General features: G+C 46.3%; 1 protein-coding gene across 1 annotated transcript in view; it reads left to right on the top strand.

The window, feature by feature from the left end:
- The window catches only part of CCT5 (chaperonin containing TCP1 subunit 5), a 130734-nt gene that overhangs the window by 24418 nt on the left and 87440 nt on the right, over nucleotides 1-18876 (top strand). Inside the window, exon 4 of the mRNA XM_069219696.1 lies at nucleotides 5391-5589. Within this exon, the coding sequence (XP_069075797.1) occupies nucleotides 5391-5589 (199 nt within the window). The remainder of the gene's footprint in view (nucleotides 1-5390; nucleotides 5590-18876) is intronic.

Genomic DNA, 18876 nt, shown 5'->3' on the forward strand with positions numbered 1-18876 from the left:
ATAAGTCACCCCTCTAGTAGGCCTTACAGCCCTAAGGCAGGGTGCACTATACCATAGGTGAGGGCACCAGTACATGAGTACTGTGCCCCTACAGTGTCTAAGCCAAACCTTAGACATTGTAAGTGCAGGGTAGCCATAAGAGTATATGGTCTGGGAGTCTGTCAAACACTGGCTACACTGAAAACTGGGAAGTTTGGTATCAAACTTCTCAGCACAATAAATGCACACTGATGCCAGTGTACATTTTATTGTGAAATACACCCCAGAGGACACCTTAGAGGTGCCCCCTGAAACCTTCACCGACTATCTGTGTAGGCTGACTAGTTCCAGCAGCCTGCCACAACCGAGACATGTTGCTGGCCCCATGGGGAGAGTGCCTTTGTCACTCTGAGGCCAGTAACAAAGCCTGCACTGGGTGGAGATGCTAACACCTCCCCCAGGCAGGAGCTGTCACACCTGGCGGTGAGCCTCAAAGGCTCACCCCTTTGTGCCAGCACCGCAGGACACTCCAGCTAGTGGAGTTGCCCGCCCCCTCCGGCCACGGGCCCCACTTTTGGCGGCAAGGCCGGAGAAAATAATGAGAATAACAAGGAGTCACTGGCCAGTCAGGACTGCCCCTAAGGTGTCCTGAGCTGAAGTGACACTAACTTTTAGAAATCCTCCATCTTGCAGATGGAGGATTCCCCAATAGGATTAGGGATGTGACCCACTCCCCTTGGGAGGAGACACAAAGAGGGTGTACCCACCCTCAGGGCTAGTAGCCATTGGCTACTAACCCCCCAGACCTAAACACGCCCTTAAATTTAGTATTTAAGGGCTTCCCTGAACCTAAGAATGGAGATTCCTGAAACTACAAGAAGAAGAAGACTGCCGAGCTAAAAAAACCCTGCAGAGGAAGAACAGAAGACACCAACTGCTTTGGCCCCAGTCCTACCGGACTGTCTCCTGCCTTCCAAAGAACCCTGCTCCAGCGACGCTTTCCAAGGGACCAGCGACCTCTGAATCCTCAGAGGACTGCCCTGCTTCCAAGAGACCAAGGAACTCCCGAGGACAGCGGCACTGCTCCAAAAGAACTGCAACTTTGTTTCAAGGAGCAGACTTAAAGACCCCTGCAACTCCCCGCAAGAAGCGTGAGACTTGCAACACTGCACCCGGCGACCCCGACTCGACTGGTGGAGAACCAACACCTCAGGGAGGACCCTCCGGCGACTCAGAGTCCGTGAGTAACCAAAGTTGTCCCCCCTGAGCCCCCACAGCGACGCCTGCAGAGGGAATCCCGATGCTCCCCCTGACCGCGACTGCCTGAACTCCATTTCCTGTCGGCTGGAAAAGACTCTGCACCCGCAGCCCCCAGCACCTAAAGAAACGGAACTCCTGTGCAGGAGTGACCCCCAGGAGGCCCTCTCCCTTGCCCAGGTGGTGGCTACCCCGAGGAGCCCCCCCCTTGCCTGCCTGCAACGCTGAAGAGATCCCTTGATCTCTCATTGAAAACCATTACAAACCGGACGCGTGTTTGCACACTGCACCCGGCCGCCCCCGCGCTGCTGAGGGTGTACTTTTTGTGCTGACCTGTGTGTCCCCCGGTGCCCTACAAAACCCCCCTGGTCTGCCCTCCGAAGACGCGGGTACTTACCTGCTGGCAGACCGGAACCGGGGCACCCCCTTCTCTCCATTGAAGCCTATGTGTTTTGGGCACCTCTTTGACCGCTGCACCTGACCAGCCCTGATCTGCTGGTGTGTTGACTTTGGGGTTGCTCTGAACCCCCAACGGTGGGCTACCTTGGACCAAAAACTGCAACCTGTAAGTGACTTACTTACCTGTGAAAACTAACAAAAACTTACCTCCCCCAGGAACTGTGAAAATTGCACTCAGTGTCCACTTTTAAAACAGCTTATTGTGTTTTATGTCAAAGGTATACATGCTAATGTAATGATTCAAAGTTCCTAAAGTACTTACCTGCAATACCTTTCAAATGAGATATTACATGTAGAATTTGAACCTGTGGTTCTTAAAATAAACTAAGAAAAGATATTTTTCTATACAAAAACCTATTGGCCTGGATTTGTCTCTGAGTGTGTGTTCCTCATTTATTGCCTGTGTGTATGTACAACAAATGCTCAACACTACTCCTTTGATAAGCCTACTGCTCGACCACACTACCACAAAATAGAGCATTAGTATTATCTCTTTTTGCCACTATCTTACCTCTAAGGGGAACCCTTGGACTCTGTGCATACTATTCCTTACTTTGAAATAGTGCATACAGAGCCAACTTCCTACACGCCCTCTACCTAAAAATTAATACCAACATTGTTCTGATAGTGGAGCAGATTAGCACACATCAGATAATTAAAAACGGTTGCTGCTGTTATATCATTTACATTATTAAATCATTCTGAAAAATAAGGAACTCAAATTGGTGGACTTTCAGTTATCACTTGTTAAACTAATGAAATGGGTTAATCATAACTAGTCTTGCAGTTTAAAGAAATCGAGCCCTTTTTTGTGCTAAAAAACTTTATATACATGAAAGCAAGGCTGGTCTGTGAGGCATTGTTTTATGCTGCCCTCTGTCAATGCACACAAGGTTTAATGCCCAATTCAAAAAGATCCACTGACATTTTGACAGCCAAATAGTGGTAACATTTCACAGCCTCAACACCATTTATTTTCCATTAGAAGGATTTTAGTTAGTGTTTTTTTTTTTTTTCTCTCAATCAAATGTCCTAATCTTTGGTTTGCAGATTGAGGCCACAAACATAACATCAGCACATTTATGCCACCTGGAGGCTTTTGAAAATGTACCTCGCTTGCTGTGATTGCTCTAAATGTGTTTGGTGCTGGTGCATGCTCACACGCAGATAAACGCATGCAGAGACTGCCTACATGATTGCGACACAGTCTAATTTATTAGCCAGTAATAATTCCCAGCATGTCTGGTGCATGCACGAGTGGTGACTTAAGAATTGGGCCCCCTTTGAGCTCCAAAAAGAGACCCAACTGAAAGAGGACATGTCCGAACTGTTGTAAATATTTAATTTCACTACAAATTGATGAAACCGGGTAAAACGAGATGGGTGACTTGTTTTACCATCATTGACCAGCCTGACAGCATTAACCCGCCATATTCCCCCACCAGCAAAGCTTCAGGAGAAGCACCCTTTGCACTGCACATGCGTAAAACTAGCGGACATATTTGGGCCAGGCAACATGCGAAGTGCACTTATTTAAGTGACACTGGCTTTCATTCTGCTCGCCGTTGCAGTTTGGGGAATTTATTTAGCAAAAAAGCTTCTTGTTTTGTTCTAGTCACATCCACTGCATCCTGCTTTGAGTGACAGCTGCTATAGAGAGAGGAGCAACCAGGCAGCCAATAACCTCTTGACAATTTAGGCACTTTGTTGGTTGCACAGATAAAGGAGAAAACATTCCTCCAATCCTGTACAAGTGCTACTGTCTTATCGCAGGGTTTCAAAACGTCAGTCAAACAAGCATTGGCAAAGCCAATATGTCTCTGCAATCCGAGTGCTATTAGCATTGTCAGTGTTCATGCATTTGTGTACAGTAAAGGGGCTGGTTTTAGTGATACACAAATTCATTAACATTGCTAACACCTGTAGCTCTCGGATTGCAGAGAACTTTTGGCTTTGCCAGTGCTTGTTTATTTTCATATGGTTAAGTCTACAGTCTTCCTTGAGGACAGTTATAATATGTCTGAGCCGGGCTGGTGTTCTGCCCCTTAGGTGTATTTATGTGGCACCTTCTAGCACTGATGAGGCACAAAGCAGAGATTTTCCCCAACCCCCCCGTGTTTTCGGCATGGGGAGATTAAGTTATTTTCGCAGACGCAGAGACTCTAACCTGTTGTTCTAGCCCCATAGTTGACCACTCTGGCCATTACGCCACATCCTCTGCTTACCAGTATGCAGGAGATTGGGATACAAACCCTTCGAGAGCAAGCAGCACGTTTATAGGACACAAGGACACTTGGGCATAGGGTGGGAGGGGAGGGGGGATCTGTGTCTGTCCAACACTCTTCTATGACATATACAGAGCTGAAGGGAGATAGGACTCTCAGGACAGGAATGTCTAAAGAGGTGGGCCACGGAGCACAGGTAGACCATAGAGGCACAGAGGAGAAAAGGCATTCAACTGGCTATATGTACAATAAATACTACTACACTGAACACAGGTGGGCCTTATTGTGTGTAGCAACAGCCAGGCAGCATCGACGCGAAGACGTAAAATGAGTGGCAATTAGCAGTATCAATATTTATTTATAAAACAGATGTCTTTGTTGCCTCTCTATGGCAGGAGTAACAGGCAGAGGTGTGCAGTTCTAGCAGTTGCCCTATCATTCTGGGTAGGGCTCTTCTGGATCGGAGGCCCAAGGATAGGCATGCCATGTCTGCCCTTTACAGCCTCAGCCAAACATTCGTGGAACAGGGCCGCTCTCGTGGGCGGCAGGTTAGTGTACAGACATGCCAAGAAGGCGGGGACCGAGAAGTATGCAAACCCCCCAGGTAGCACAGCTGACCAGGGGAGAACAGGAATGGGCAATGAGGGAAGTGAGAGATGAGTGGAGGGAGCAACCAGGCATAAATGAGGCTCTGGTGAAACTGCCTCCTAACCCCACTACAGGGATCACTGTGCTCTGAAGGGGGTTATGGCTAGGGTCACAAAGGCTGAAGCTAGCACAAAGGCTATACATAACTGGGCACCTGGCTTCAGTAAAGAGCTACGAATCTGCTCCCCGCTCACCATTCCAACCCTATGAGTCTTTGTGACCCATCAAGGCAACCAGGGCTTCTAAGGCCCTAATATATAATAATGCAGACAACAGCAGACGCAATTGGGAAGAGGACTGGAGGGAGGATTTTGGACATAACTGAAGGTGGGGGGAGGCTGACACACAATGGAGGACAGGGGAGTAAAAACAGGGAAAGGAAAAGCTGGAGGGGAAATACCAGCAACAAAAGCAGCAGATGCAGACTTCAGAAGGAAGAAGTACTTGGTCTAAGCTCCGCAGAAAACACAAAAGGGAAGAATAAAGGAGCAAGCAACAAAAAAAATGGCGAGTAATGGGCAAGCTTTAATCCCCTTTTAAGATGTGTGTTTTTTTTTTTTTAATCTTATTTTTATTTTTTTTATTTACAAGAGATTTTTCAACCGCTGTGCAGAACCTAAACAATTCATAATATAGGACACCCAAAGCAGTGTACAGTCGAGTGCACCAGACTTGTGTTCTGTGATGCTCATGCTAGTTTGTCGTTTATGATAAAGCAAATTACTTTGACAGGTTCAGATGTTCATTGCTGTACATTAAAGCTAACAATTTGTAATAATTGATGTTCGTACTTGCCTTTTGAACTTGATTGTTTTTCTTTAGTTCTTGCAGGTGCTTTGTTGGAGCAAGCAGAACAGCTGCTGGACCGTGGCATTCACCCAATTAGGATAGCAGATGGTTACGAGCAGGCGGCCCGCATTGCTATTGAGAACCTGGACAAGATCGGTGATAGTTTTCCCGTAGATCCTCAAAATATTGAGCCCCTAATTCAGACAGCAATGACAACACTCGGCTCTAAAGTGTAAGCTAAATTTAAGTTTATTAATTGCAATGTAATGTTGAACTTTTTTAACACTACAGCAAAAAAAGTTATTGAAAAAAGTCAATTTATTAATCTTTAAGGCTGAAAATTAATAAGTAACTCACAAAGTAGTATATTAATTTATGTGTTGACTTTGGAACACAGCTTGTGATCCAGATTTGTTAGTGCTATGTTGCTTTCCACGATTCTTCAAAACCATCGGTAGCTAAAAGTTCTTGCACCCATTTTATTAATATCTGGAATGGGCAATTGGGTAAGTACCAGAGATAATTGCGTACTTTTTGGTATTATTGTACCAATTATTTCTTCCCTGGAAGAATCGATGAAATCAGTCCCATAATGTCTGTGGGTCAGAGACTGACCTGGGGTGGAGGTGCAGTCTCCTCCTTTTTTTTTTTTACTTCATCTTCTTTCAGGAGTACTGAGAGAGTGTTCTTGTAAGGACATTGCTTCTGAATTTAAGTGAATTTAAGTGGTGAATGCCGTAAAGGGGTCTCTGATGGTTCCTGTAAAGAAATGGCTCCCTGTTGCAGTTACCCCCCACTTTTTGCCTGACACTGATGCTGACTTGACTGAGAAGTGTGCTGGGACCCTGCTAACCAGGCCCCAGCACCAGTGTTCTTTCACCTAAAATGTACCATTGTTTCCACAATTGGCACAACACTGGCACCTAGGTAAGTCCCTTGTAACTGGTACCCCTGGTACCAAGGGCCCTGATGCCAGGGAAGGTCTCTAAGGGCTGCAGCATGTCTTATGCCACCCTAGGGACCCCTCACTCAGCACAGACACACTGCTTGCCAGCTTGTGTGTGCTGATGGGGAGAAAATGACTTAGTCGACATGGACTCCCCTCAGGGTGCCATGCCAACCTCCCACTGCCTGTGGCATAGGTAAGTCACCCCTCTAGTAGGCCTTACAGCCCTAAGGCAGGGTGCACTATACCACAGGTGAGGGCATATGTGCATGAGCACTATGCCCCTACAGTGTCTAAGCAAAACCTTAGACATTGTAAGTGCAGGGTAGCCATAAGAGTATATGGGCTGGGAGTCTGTCAAAAACGAACTCCACAGCTCCATAATGGCTACACTGAATACTGGGAAGTTTAGTATCAAACTTCTCAGAATAATAAACCCACACTGATGCCAGTGTTGGATTTATTAAAAAATGCACACAGAGGGCATCTTAGAGATACCCCCTGTATTTTACCCAATTGTTCAGTGCAGGACTGACTGGTCTGTGCCAGCCTGCTGCTGAGAGACGAGTGTCTGACCTCATGCGGTGAGAGGCTTTGTGCTTTCTGAGGACAGAAACAAAGCCTGCTCTGGGTGGAGGTGCTTCACACCTTCCCCCTGCAGGAACTGTAACACCTAGCAGTGAGCTTCAAAGGCTCAAGCTTCGTGTTACAATGCCCCAGGGCACTCCAGCTAGTGGAGATGCCCGCCCCCTGGACACAGCCCCCACTTTTGGCGGCAAGTCCAGGAGAGATAATGAGAAAAACAAGGAGGAGTCACTGGCCAGTCAGGACAGCCCCTAAGGTGTCCTGAGCTGAGGTGACTCTGACTTTTAGAAATCCTCCATCTTGTAGAAGGAGGATTCCCCCAATAGGGATAGGAATGTGACCCCCTCCCCTTGGGAGGAGGCACAAAGAGGGTGTACCCACCCTCAGGGCTAGTAGCCATTGGCTACTAACCCCCCAGACCTAAACACGCCATTAAATTTAGTATTTAAGGGCTCCCCTGAACCTAAGAATTTAGATTCCTGAAACGACAAGAAGAAGAAGACTGCTGAGCTGAAAAACCCCTACAGAGGAAGAACAGAAGACACCAACTGCTTTGGCCCCAGTCCTACCGGCCTGTCTCCCGCCTTCCAAAGAACCCTGCTCCAGCGACGCTTTCCAAGGGACCAGCGACCTCTGAATCCTCTGAGGACTGCCCTGCTTCACGAAAGACAAGAAACTCCCAAGGACAGCAGCACTGCTCCAAAAGAACTGCAACTTTGTTTCAAGGAGCAGACTTAAAGACCCCTGCAACTCCCCGCAAGAAGCGTGAGACTTGCAACACTGCACCCGGCGACACCGACTCGACTGGTGGAGAACCAACACCTCAGGGAGGACCCTCCGGCGACTCCGAGACCGTGAGTAACCAAAGTTGTCCCCCCTGAGCCCCCACAGCGACGCCTGCAGAGGGAATCCCGAGGCTCCCCCTGACCGCGACTGCCTGAACTCCATTTCCCGACGGCTGGAAACGACCCTGCACCCGCAGCCCCCAGCACCTAAAGGAACGGAACTCCTGTGCAGGAGTGACCCCCAGGAGGCCCTCTCCCTTGCCCAGGTGGTGGCTACCCCGAGGAGCCCCCCCCTTGCCTGCCTGCACCGCTGAAGAGATCCCTTGATCTCTCATTGAAATATACAGAGAACCCGACGCTTGTTTGCACACTGCACCCGGCCACCCCCGCGCTGTTGAGGGTGTACTTTCTGTGTGGACTTGTGTCCCCCCAGTGCCCTACAAAACCCCCCTGGTCTGCCCCCCGAAGACGCGGGTACTTACCTGCTGGCAGACCGAAACCGGGGTACCCCCTTCTCTCCATTGAAGCCTATGCGTTTTGGGCACCTCTTTGACCTCTGCACCTGACCGGCTCTGAGCTGCTGGTGTGATAACTTTGGGGTTGCTCTGAACCCCCAACGGTGGGCTACCTTGGACCCAAACCTGAGACTTGTAAGTGATTTACTTACCTGACAAAACTAACTAAAACTTACCTCCCCCAGGAACTGTGAAAATTGCACTGTGTCCACTTTTAAAACAGCTTATTGTGTTTTATGTAAAAAGTATACATGCTAATGTAATGATTTAAAGTTCCCGAAGTACTTACCTGCAATACCTTTCAAAGGAGATATTACATGTAGAATTTGAACCTGTGGTTCTTAAAATAAACTAAGAAAATATATTTTTCTATAACAAAACCTATTGGCTGGATTTGTCTCTGAGTGTGTGTTCCTCATTTATTGCCTGTGTGTATGTACAACAAATGCTTAACACTACTCCTTTGATAAGCCTACTGCTCGACCACACTACCACAAAATAGAGCATTAGTATTATCTCTTTTTGCCACTATCTTACCTCTAAGGGGAACCCTTGGACTCAGTGCATACTATTCCTTACTTTGAAATAGTGCATACAGAGCCACCTTCCTACAGTTCCATATAGAATTGTATGTGGTCTCCCTTCAAACCCTCGTTTAGGAATCTACTTTCTCTAAAGATGCCACAATGACTGATTTTTGGAGCTTCCACTATGCCCGCTTTCACTATGCACTAGGATGGGCATTTCAAAAGCTGGGATATTCAATAGCCGTTGGATCTCTGGAGTAGTAGGTAGGGCGTAAGAGCATCCCTGCAATTTTTTATTTTTTATTTTTTTTTAAAGTGCAGGTTGGGAGACAGAGGAGGTTGTGATAAATGCTAAAATGGTCCAACCTGAAGAATTGTTCTGGCCTTTCAATATTTCCTATAACAGACCATCTGAAATTGTTTGTGCCTCCACAGAACTGCCTCAGACAGTGTCTGGAATTTTTGGGGCATGGGCCCCTTCTTTATCAAGGTGTTGTGTATTGGTCCTTTTGCAACTTGCCAGCATTTGGCCCCAACCATTTTTAAAGTATCTCAGTAAGTGATACCATCAAATAAGGATGTTACAGTATCTGTGACTGATTTCAAAGATATATTGGCTGTGAATCTGCTTGCAAAGGTATATTGATGCTGTAGTTAATTTTTAGTCATGTTGTGTGTTTTAGTAAATCCTGAACCTCCTGCTTTTGTGTAAGGCTCCAGCATTCTGTGGAAGCTATCACTACGTCTTTGGTGCTCTGTTTTTTTAAATTAAACAAAACCTCTCTGCATGCTGCAGTATCAGCTTGCTGGTTCACTTGTGGCAGCCTGATGGGCAGGTGAATGACTTTATAGGAATCCTCCGAATTGTGGAGCTTTTAAGAGTGTAAGGAAGGTGGTGTGGTGACATGAACATGCTGGTCAAGTCGTAAATGAGTATCTTGGTGTCGCCGACATCACTGCACTTTGGCTCAAAAGCTCGATCCATTGTTTACTTGCCAGAGTCTGGATCAAAGTCTAGGCCCTCCTTGGATTCAGATGTAGATTCACATGAAAGGGCAGTGCCTGAGAAACTGGTGATCAGAGCAGGCAGCAGTCACTTACCAGCTCAGATGACTACTCCACCCACCTCTGGGATCTCTGGCCCCAGCACACCATACCTGTGTGAACTTGCTATAAGGATTGGAAGTAGGCCTCTTGGTCTGCACTCGATGATGCAGGCCTTATTAGTCACACACAAGTGGAGAAGCCAGGGAAACATAATTATTGTGGAGATAATACATTTTTACTGGCCCAAGGCAATTAATATATAATTGTGTTAGACACATTCATACTTCCTTTCCTTCGCCTTCTGCCCTGTGTGGGACCTCAGGGGACCCTTCCTTGGAGAGTTTCTGAATTGACCAAAATGTGAAGTTGAAATTATTGGGAGTGGGTACAGGAAGGGGGCGTATGAGCTGTCAAAATCTGCATCAAACACTGAAATAGTTTGTGAACAATAAGGATAAGTTACTTACCTGTAAATCCTAGTTCTCTTCCAGAGGTATCCTCATCAAAGTCATAAACATTGAATATTCCCGCCCTTGTGCGGGGACCCCGGAGCATGTATAAAATACACACATATAAAGTATGAAATATGCACGAAAAAAATATATATAGCATTTTTAGTAGACATCTTTCATGCTAAACTCATATATATTTGTATAAAACAGCAATGCAGGCTATAATCATAAACAGGCTAAAATGCTTGGTCTATGAAGATTTTTTTTTTTTTTCATTATAAAATTACACTAGAGAATAAATATCTACCCAAGCCCCCATAACCGGGCTTAGGGAAATAAGCAGTAGTAATCACTAGAGAAAAAAGAGAAAAAACTACATTGAAAAACAATGGAGCATTCTTAGCCAATAGGCTGCATGCAGGTTAACACAGGAGAACCATAAAAACGTTGGCACCGTGCCTTTAAGACCCTGAGCACCTCCAGTATCCCACCATGCCTCAGGGGTGAAGGAAAGGTGACAGTTGGTTCACAGTTAGGTCAGTACTTTTTTACGGTGACAATCTGTGTAACTGATTCGAAAGACAGTCTGTCCTGCACTTCTAGGAGACGTGCGTCCGGGGAGGAGGGTGGGTTGTTTATGACTTTGAGGATACCCCTGGAAGAGAACCAGGATTTACGGGTAAGTAACTTATCCTTCTCTTCCAGGGGATCCTCATCAATAGTCATAAACATTGAATAGATTAGCAAGCCCATCCCTAAACTCTGCGGACTGTCTAATAGAAGTGCAGGAATAGATACGTATTATGCAAATAAATTTCTCAGAGAGGCCTGCCCCACTTGGGCATCTGCTCTTGCATCTGAGTCTAAACAGTAATGTCTAGTAAATGTATGTACAGACTTCCATGTAGCAGCCTTACAAATCTCAGATATTGGAACATTGTTAAGGAGGGCAGCAGTAGCCGCTTTTCCCCTTGTGGAATGCGCTTTAGGCCTAGCTAGTAATTGTTTATTAGCCAGCTGGTAAGTATTAACAATACAAGAAACTATCCATCTTGATATCGTTCGTTTAGATGCTGCCTCCTGTCCTCAAATGACCATAATTTACAAACAAGTGGTTGGAATGTCTAATCGATTTTGTTTTATCCAAATAAAATTTCAGCACTCTTTTCAAGTCTAAGGAGTGCAATGCTTTCTCCGCCGGAGTCTCCGGATTGGGAAAGAAAGTCGGTAAAGATATAGTCTGATTGATGTGGAATTCTGACACCACCTTCGGAAGGAAAGATGTGTGAGTTCGCAGAACCACTCTATTGTCGTGAAAAACTCTGTACGGTTCTTTGGAAGACAAAGCCTGAATTTCACTGACCCTCCTCGCGGAAGTAATGGCCACCAAAAAAGCTGTCTTCCATGTAAGGTGTTGTAAAGAGGCCTTGTGTATAGGCTCGAAAGGAGGGCCCATACGTTTTGACAATACTATGTTCAGTTCCCATGGAGGAGAGGGTCTCCGAATGGGCGGAAAAACTTTTTTCAAACCTTCTAAGAAATCCTTGACTACGGGTTTCGTAAAGAAGGATTCCTGAGAAGGTGACTTACGATAGGCTGTAATGGCAGACAAATGTACCTTAATAGATGATACCTGCAGACCGGACTTTGCCAGATGAAGTAAATAAGACAGTATGACATCCTCCTGAGCCCGTATGGGATTCTGACCTTGTTGACACCACCATATGTAGAACCTCTTCCACTTAAAAGCGCAAGAACGCCGCGTGGAAAGTCGTTTGGACTCTTTCAAGATGTTGATGCACTCCTGCGAGAGCCCTAGGTGTCCATACTGCAGGAATTCAGGAGCCATGCTGTCAAGCTCAGAGAGGGTAGGTTGGGATGTAGAATCCTGCCCTCCATCCTGCTCAGAAGATCCGGTCTGCACGGCAGCCTCCTGTGAGGTTTTTCCGGTAGGTTGAGGAGATCTGTGTACCAGAATTGACGGGGCCATTGTGGCGCTATGAGAATCATTCTGGTTCTGGATTTGTAAAGTTTGTTGATCACTGCCGGTATGAGGGGAATCGGTGGAAAGGCATACAGAAATATCCCTGACCAGTCGATCAACAGGGCATTCCCTCGAGATCCCGGACGGTAGAACCTGGATGCGAAGTCTGGGCATTTCTTGTTTACTTCGTCTGCGAAGAGATCCAATTGAGGTCGACCCCATTGAGCAAAGATGTCTTCGACGACTTCGCCGTGTAGGACCCAATCGTGTGCGTCGTCTAGGTGTCTGCTCAGGAAATCTGCTTCCACGTTTTGTTGACCTGGCAGGTGAACCGCTGTAAGTGACATTCCTCTGGCCAGGAGCCAATGCCATATCGTTTGGGACTCTCGAGATAGTGGTAGGGATCTCGTTCCCCCCCTGTCTGTTCAAATAATACATTGTGGTTGTATTGTCCGTTTGTATTAGGAGAGATTTCCCCTGAATCAATGGAGTGAAAGACTTGAGAGCCAGATGGACCGCTCTGAGTTCCAGCAGATTGATGTGGTACTTCTTTTCCTTGTCGGACCACAGGCCCTGAGCTTGAAGGGGACCCAGATGAGCCCCCCCATCCCTGAAGAGACTCATCCGTTACCAGAGTGTCGGATGGAACTACCTGGTGAAACGGAGCACCTACTGACAGGTGAGGTCTGTGCATCCACCATTGCAATGACTGAAGTGCCGCTGTCGGTAGCCGCACTCTGTCCTCCCAGCGACCTGTCCTTTGGCTCCAGTTGCTCTCCAATGCCTCTTGGAGGGGCCTCATGTGCAGCCTGGCATTTGGGACAATGAAAATGCATGATGCCATGGAGCCCAGCAGCGATGTCACCTGACGGGCCGTAGGTGCGTCGGCTTTTAACAGGTCTTGACACTTCCTGTGTATTGATTAAGTCGTTCCTCCGAAGGATACACTCTTTGGAGCTCTGTGTTTAGTATAGCTCCCAGGTAGTGAAGGTTCTGTGTTGGAATCAAGGTTGACTTTTGGTAGTTGACTTGAAGACCTAGAGACTCGAAAACCCTGAGCACAATGTCCCAATGGCTTCTCGCCTGATCCGGAGAGGAAGCCTTCAGTAACCAGTCGTCTAGGTATGGGTAGATGAAGATCTTTTGTTTTCGAAGATGTGCCGCTACCACTGCCACACATTTCGAGAAGACGCGGGGCAGATTTCAGGCCGAATGGTAGAACTCTGAACTGATAGTGCTGCAAAGCTATTTGGAAGCGCAAGAATTTCCGATGCTTGGGAGCTATTGGGATGTGAAAATATGCATCCTGAAGGTCGATGGAGCACATCCAGTCTCCCTGATGTAGTTGAGGGAAAATCTGGTGAAGAGCTATCATCCTGAACTTCTGTTTTCTTATGTACTTGTTCAACAGCCGTAAGTCCAGAATTGGTCTGAAAACGCCCTCTCGGCCCTTTTTCGCCACCAGAAAATAAATGGAGTAAACCCCCTTTCCTCGGTGCGCAGGTGGAACCTTTTCTATTGCTTTCTTTTGTAAGAGGGCGAGAGCCTCTTTGCACAGCAGGCTGAGATGAGATGGATTGCATTTGGCTGGTGGCAAGTGTGGTGGAGGCTGTTTGAAAAGAAGAGAGTAGCCATTTTCGACAATGTTGAGCACCCATTTGTCTTTTGTGATAGAGTGCCACTCGTGAAGATAACTTGTGATACTTCCCCCCCCACCGGAGTGGTGTACAGTGTCGAGGGAAGCGAGATCTCATTGTTTGGCTGGCGCTTTCGGTGTAGACTGCTGAGGTCTACTTGACCCTCGCTCCCTTGTGGTCTTACGAGCCTGAAAAAGAGGGCGTCCCTGCCGTTGTTGTGGCCTTTGGGACCAGTGAGGGGTTTGAACCCTCTGCTGGAAAGGGTGCCTGTCATAAGGCCTATACCTCCGCCTGAAATCTTTCTTCCTTTCCAGGCCTACTGCCCTCATGGTGTCCACCTCGGTCTTCATGCGGGCCGTTTCTTCATATGCATGGGTACCGAACAGCGAGTTCCCGCTGAATGGGAGATTTAGGATGTGCTGTTGTGCTTCCTGCTTTAAACCAGTCAGTCTCAGCCAGGAAGACTTTCTTGCGCAGATTCCATGTGCGTACCCATGTGCAGCTAAGTCCGCCCCATCTGCTGCCGCGCTGATGACCTGGTTGGATACCAGGCATCCCTCTTGCAGGATCTCTTGAAAATCCTGTCTGTCTTCTCTGGGCAATTTTTCTGTGAATCTGTTGAGGGAGTCCCACGGAGAACGGTCATACCTGCCCAGGAGTGCAGAAGCGCTGGAGACTTTCATTACAGATGCCGCCGTACCGCACATCTTTCTCCCCAGAGAGTCTAGATGCCTGCTCTCTTTATCCGGGGGGACCGTGGAGGATGATGCCACCGAGTGGGTTTTTCGGGCTGCGGCCAATATTACAGAGTCCGGTGGCGGATCCTTTCTTGGGAATAAAGGGTCCTGTTCGGGAGCCTTATATTTTTTTCAGAATCCTAGCCGGGGCAGATTTGAGTGTGGCTGGGGCCAGAAAAGTGTCCATGGTTGGCTGTAACAAACCAGGCACTAGCGGCAGTAGCTTTTTCGACACTGATCTATGCTGCAGAGTCTCAAAGATGACTGACGAGGAGGTAGATGGCTCTGGAACCTCTATATTTAATTTCTGCGCTCCCCTTAACAGCACCTCGTTAAAAGTGGTAATGTCATCCACCGGTGAGACCCTAGCAGGTGGAGAATCTGTTAGGGTGGGGGAGTAACGTCCGACAGATGATCCTGACGACGACCAAGAGGGTGATCTTCTGTGTCGTGATCGTGAACTGGATCGCCGTTGGGAACGAGACCTGCTGCGAGACGCTGAAACAGAGCGCCCGGGCCTCGCGGTCGGTTGGCGAGGAGCAGAACGAGCCCGTCCTGCCCGCGCTGTCGGTGATGGTGTTCTCGGGAGAGAGGCAGTAGGAGAGTACATTCGAGAGTACTGTGAATCCGGGGAGGCCGCTGGTCTATTGACAGTTTTAGTAATATCCACATCTATTAGGGGCAGTGGTCTGTCTGAAGCTCTGAAATCCAAGTTCTTACCAGCCTCCAGCAAAGTGAAAATAATTACCTCCTTAACTGTTGTGGGAGACCGCAAGAATGTCCACATAGTCCTTATGAAGAAGTCTATGTAATCCTGGTGCATACCACTTGTCAAACAATTAATTGCAAGTTTAATTTCAGCTGAGGATAAAGGTATGTTGAGCAGTTTCTTGGCCTGAGTACCTTTTCATGCCATTGTCTCTGGATACTGGGATATCATGATACATGTTATATCGGAATACATATTGAATGTTACCTTGAACAAACATAAGTATATCTTTATAGGCTAAGGTACATGAGAGCCAAGATAGGTCCCTATGGCCTTCTTATAGCTATGCAAATGTTGTGCCTAGCATCACTACTTTACCATGTTATTGTGCCCATGCACGCCTCCGAGCAGTCAGCCAGACTGACTCTGCGGCACGCCCAGAGCATCTCACCAATTTCTAATGGGATCCATGCCTTTGTTGGCCTTCAGCTCCACCAGTTTGTATTCCATTTAGCTCAGTTGGTCCCAAGATGTCCTAATGCCTTTACCTTTTGATGTGCACATGCCCCCTTTTTAACGTTTTAATGTCACCCATTCCACCCAAATCGGGCAAAGCAAACATGAACGTCAAAGTAATAAAATATGAGCTTATGAATCTAATCTACAGTGTCAGTCATTGCCTGAAAATGAAATCACCAATTCTGCAAATCTGGGTTTTGGCTGTGTTGCACCATATGTTATCGGTCTGGCCATCCTAAGGTTGCTAGGTCCACCAATGTTGCATGTTAATATTTGAACAGTTGCACATTTATCATATGTCCAGTCAGAATTCATAGGGAGTTATTGCAGTCAGACACAATGTAAACCCACCTGCAAAAAAAAAAAAAAAGAATTAAGGGAGCTTGGAAATGAGAGCCAAACTTTCCAGGATGTAAAGTGTCACAGAGCTTTAGTTTTGTTTGGAAAAAAAAGAAAAAAAATTTAATTAATTAAATAAATAAAAAAGCACACAATTGCCATCGTCTTTAATGATTGCTGACAGCTGTTAACCAGGACGTTATAGACCAGGCCCAGTAGCACATTCTGAAAGGTTGAGTACAGTATCCCAAGCAGCCTAGTGTCCAAAGAAACTGCCATATTCTTCTGACAACAGTCAAGCGCAGAGTAGCAGTGGATTGCTGACCCTTGGCATAATGGAGCAAGGCTAGGCAGTCACAGGAGGAGGAAGTACATCCACCAAAGCATTCCACAATTCAGCCTTACCTGGCAAGAAAAAGTGAAGACCTGTCGCTCAGTCCCAGATTCCATTTCATCTGCTCACAGCATCCAAACACGTTTACAACCCACCTGCTATCACCCTGTTGCTGCCAGGCGATAGAAACACAAAGATTACCTAAGTCAGTTTTGCAAAGAAGATCCAGGGAGTGCTTTCCCAACCTTTTGTATTTCGATGTAGGTCACACAAAAAAAAACTGCTAATAAAGTGAACTAGTCTGTGCAAATGACATCTAGATGATAAACATTATGGCTAGAGCTACAGGAGCTCTCAACTTGAAGTAACCAACAGACTTTAGACCAGTCTACTGGATGAACCTAGATGAATCTTTTACTTGGGTGACTACTATAGGCAAACCCCACATGGGGTTAGAGGTAAAAGCATATGTGCCACTGGACAATACCAAAATGTTGCTAGGCAAGGAAACTGGTTTATGAGGCTATGCTGAGGATTTGTTTAAGCGGACTGCCCGCAGTTTGAAACTATGTCCACGAAGTCCCTAATGTAGATGCATCACCTTATAAGCCATTAGACCCACTAGCATCTTCCAAATATTCCTTTCAGCCTCCAACAGCACAGAACAAAAATTGATTCTTGTTCAGGTTTGACAATGGACCTGGTGGTTCACGGACTCAAGGCTATTGACTGCTTCCCACACCTCGCGTTTCCTTTGCTGAATGTAACTTGCCTGCTTGACTCCAGAATATCATTACTTGATGCATTTTATATTCTAGATACGTGAAGCTCCTGCAGGACTTCAAGAATGTTTTGAAGGAGGCTAAATAATCGTATTGAGCCTTTTTGCCTTCAAAATCTAGTAGAGTCTCAATTTAATACCTCAAGACAAAACTATTTTCTGTAAACTTGTAATCTGTAACGCTTGCCAGTGAATTAAAGCCTTTCATTGGGATCAGTTGCATGTAATGAAGTTGACTTTTTAAGTGTCAGTAGTTGAAATTCTTGAGTTAATGTTGTGTTCTTCATCATTACCTATGAAGCTCCCAAAAATGTTGATTTTGTTTTTATTATGTATTCCTTGATTTAACTGTACCTTAATAACCTCTTGGTACCCTTAATGCTTCTCATCCCTAATCCCTCAGTACCTCTTGATATGTAAACCTTCCCTGAAAAATCCTCAATACTCCTAATGCTGCAGTAATAGTAATGCTTACAAACTTGACCAATCTCTGGACCTTACCGACCCTTTAGGATCCTTTAACACTTTCCAGCCTGTACTCCAGTTGTATATTCAAGTTTCTTTTGTAGGACTCCTGATTTTAGGTAGCAACTGAGGATTACTCTAGACCAGTGGTTCCCAACCTTTTGCGTTCTGTGGACCCCCACTTTATCAGAACTGGAACCTGGGACACCCACTGAATCATTATTGGGACCCTGGGACCCCGCCCCCTCTAAGTCATTGCTGAAAGCTGGGGACCTAATCTCTTAATATTATGAAATTTTCTAAGCAGTCACGGACCCCATGAGGAGGCTTCGAGGACCCCTGGGGTCCCCCGGACCACAGTTTTGGAACCCCTGCGCTAGACTGTGGGTGGTAGAAAATCATGTAGTATGACCCGGGAAATGATGTTCAAAAGTTTTAACGACTAGACAGTGCTATATAAACCTCACAGAAGTTTGGTTTTCTAAAAAAGAAAAACAAGCATTGACCAAGCCAATAGAGCTTGCCTATGCAAGAGCTCTTGGCTTTGCCAGTGTGCTTTAGCCATGTTGTACACCAGCATGACTGTTGTTCAGCATGCTGAAAGTTAGTGGTGTGGAGAGGAGTGTCAGAGTGGAGTTGCATAGAGTTGTAGACGTGGGTGACCAAGTGGAGTAATGTTTTGTAGAGTGGAGGAAAGTGGTATGTAGTGGCGCAGAGCGGTTTGGAGGGGCGTTGAGTGAGAGTTGTGTGTTAAAGTGGAGCGTTGTAGAGTAAATTATCGTGGAATGGCATAGCGTGGAGTGTCAGAGGGAGGAGTAGAGTGTTATAAAGTGGAATGGAGTAGAGCGGTTTAGAGCAGAAGGGCATAGAGTACTGTATAGAGGAAGGGCGGGAGTGAAGTATGCATGGTGTGATAGTGCACCTCCATTACACACAACACATTATCGATTTGAAAAGACCTTTACATTTGCCCAAACATGTATACAATTTTGCTGATAAAACCTTACAGCGCACAAACTGTGTGGAAATAGCAATGCCTTATGAATTGATTTGTTTTCCTGTATTCAAATACTTGTTTCCAGCACACTTCTGAATTACAAGTGAAAATGCTGTACGGCTGCTCTCCTAACCCTGAAATATTTGCACAATTAATGTAT

Source organism: Pleurodeles waltl, chromosome 2_2 (genome assembly GCF_031143425.1).
Source record: "Pleurodeles waltl isolate 20211129_DDA chromosome 2_2, aPleWal1.hap1.20221129, whole genome shotgun sequence".
NCBI lineage: Eukaryota > Metazoa > Chordata > Amphibia > Caudata > Salamandridae > Pleurodeles > Pleurodeles waltl.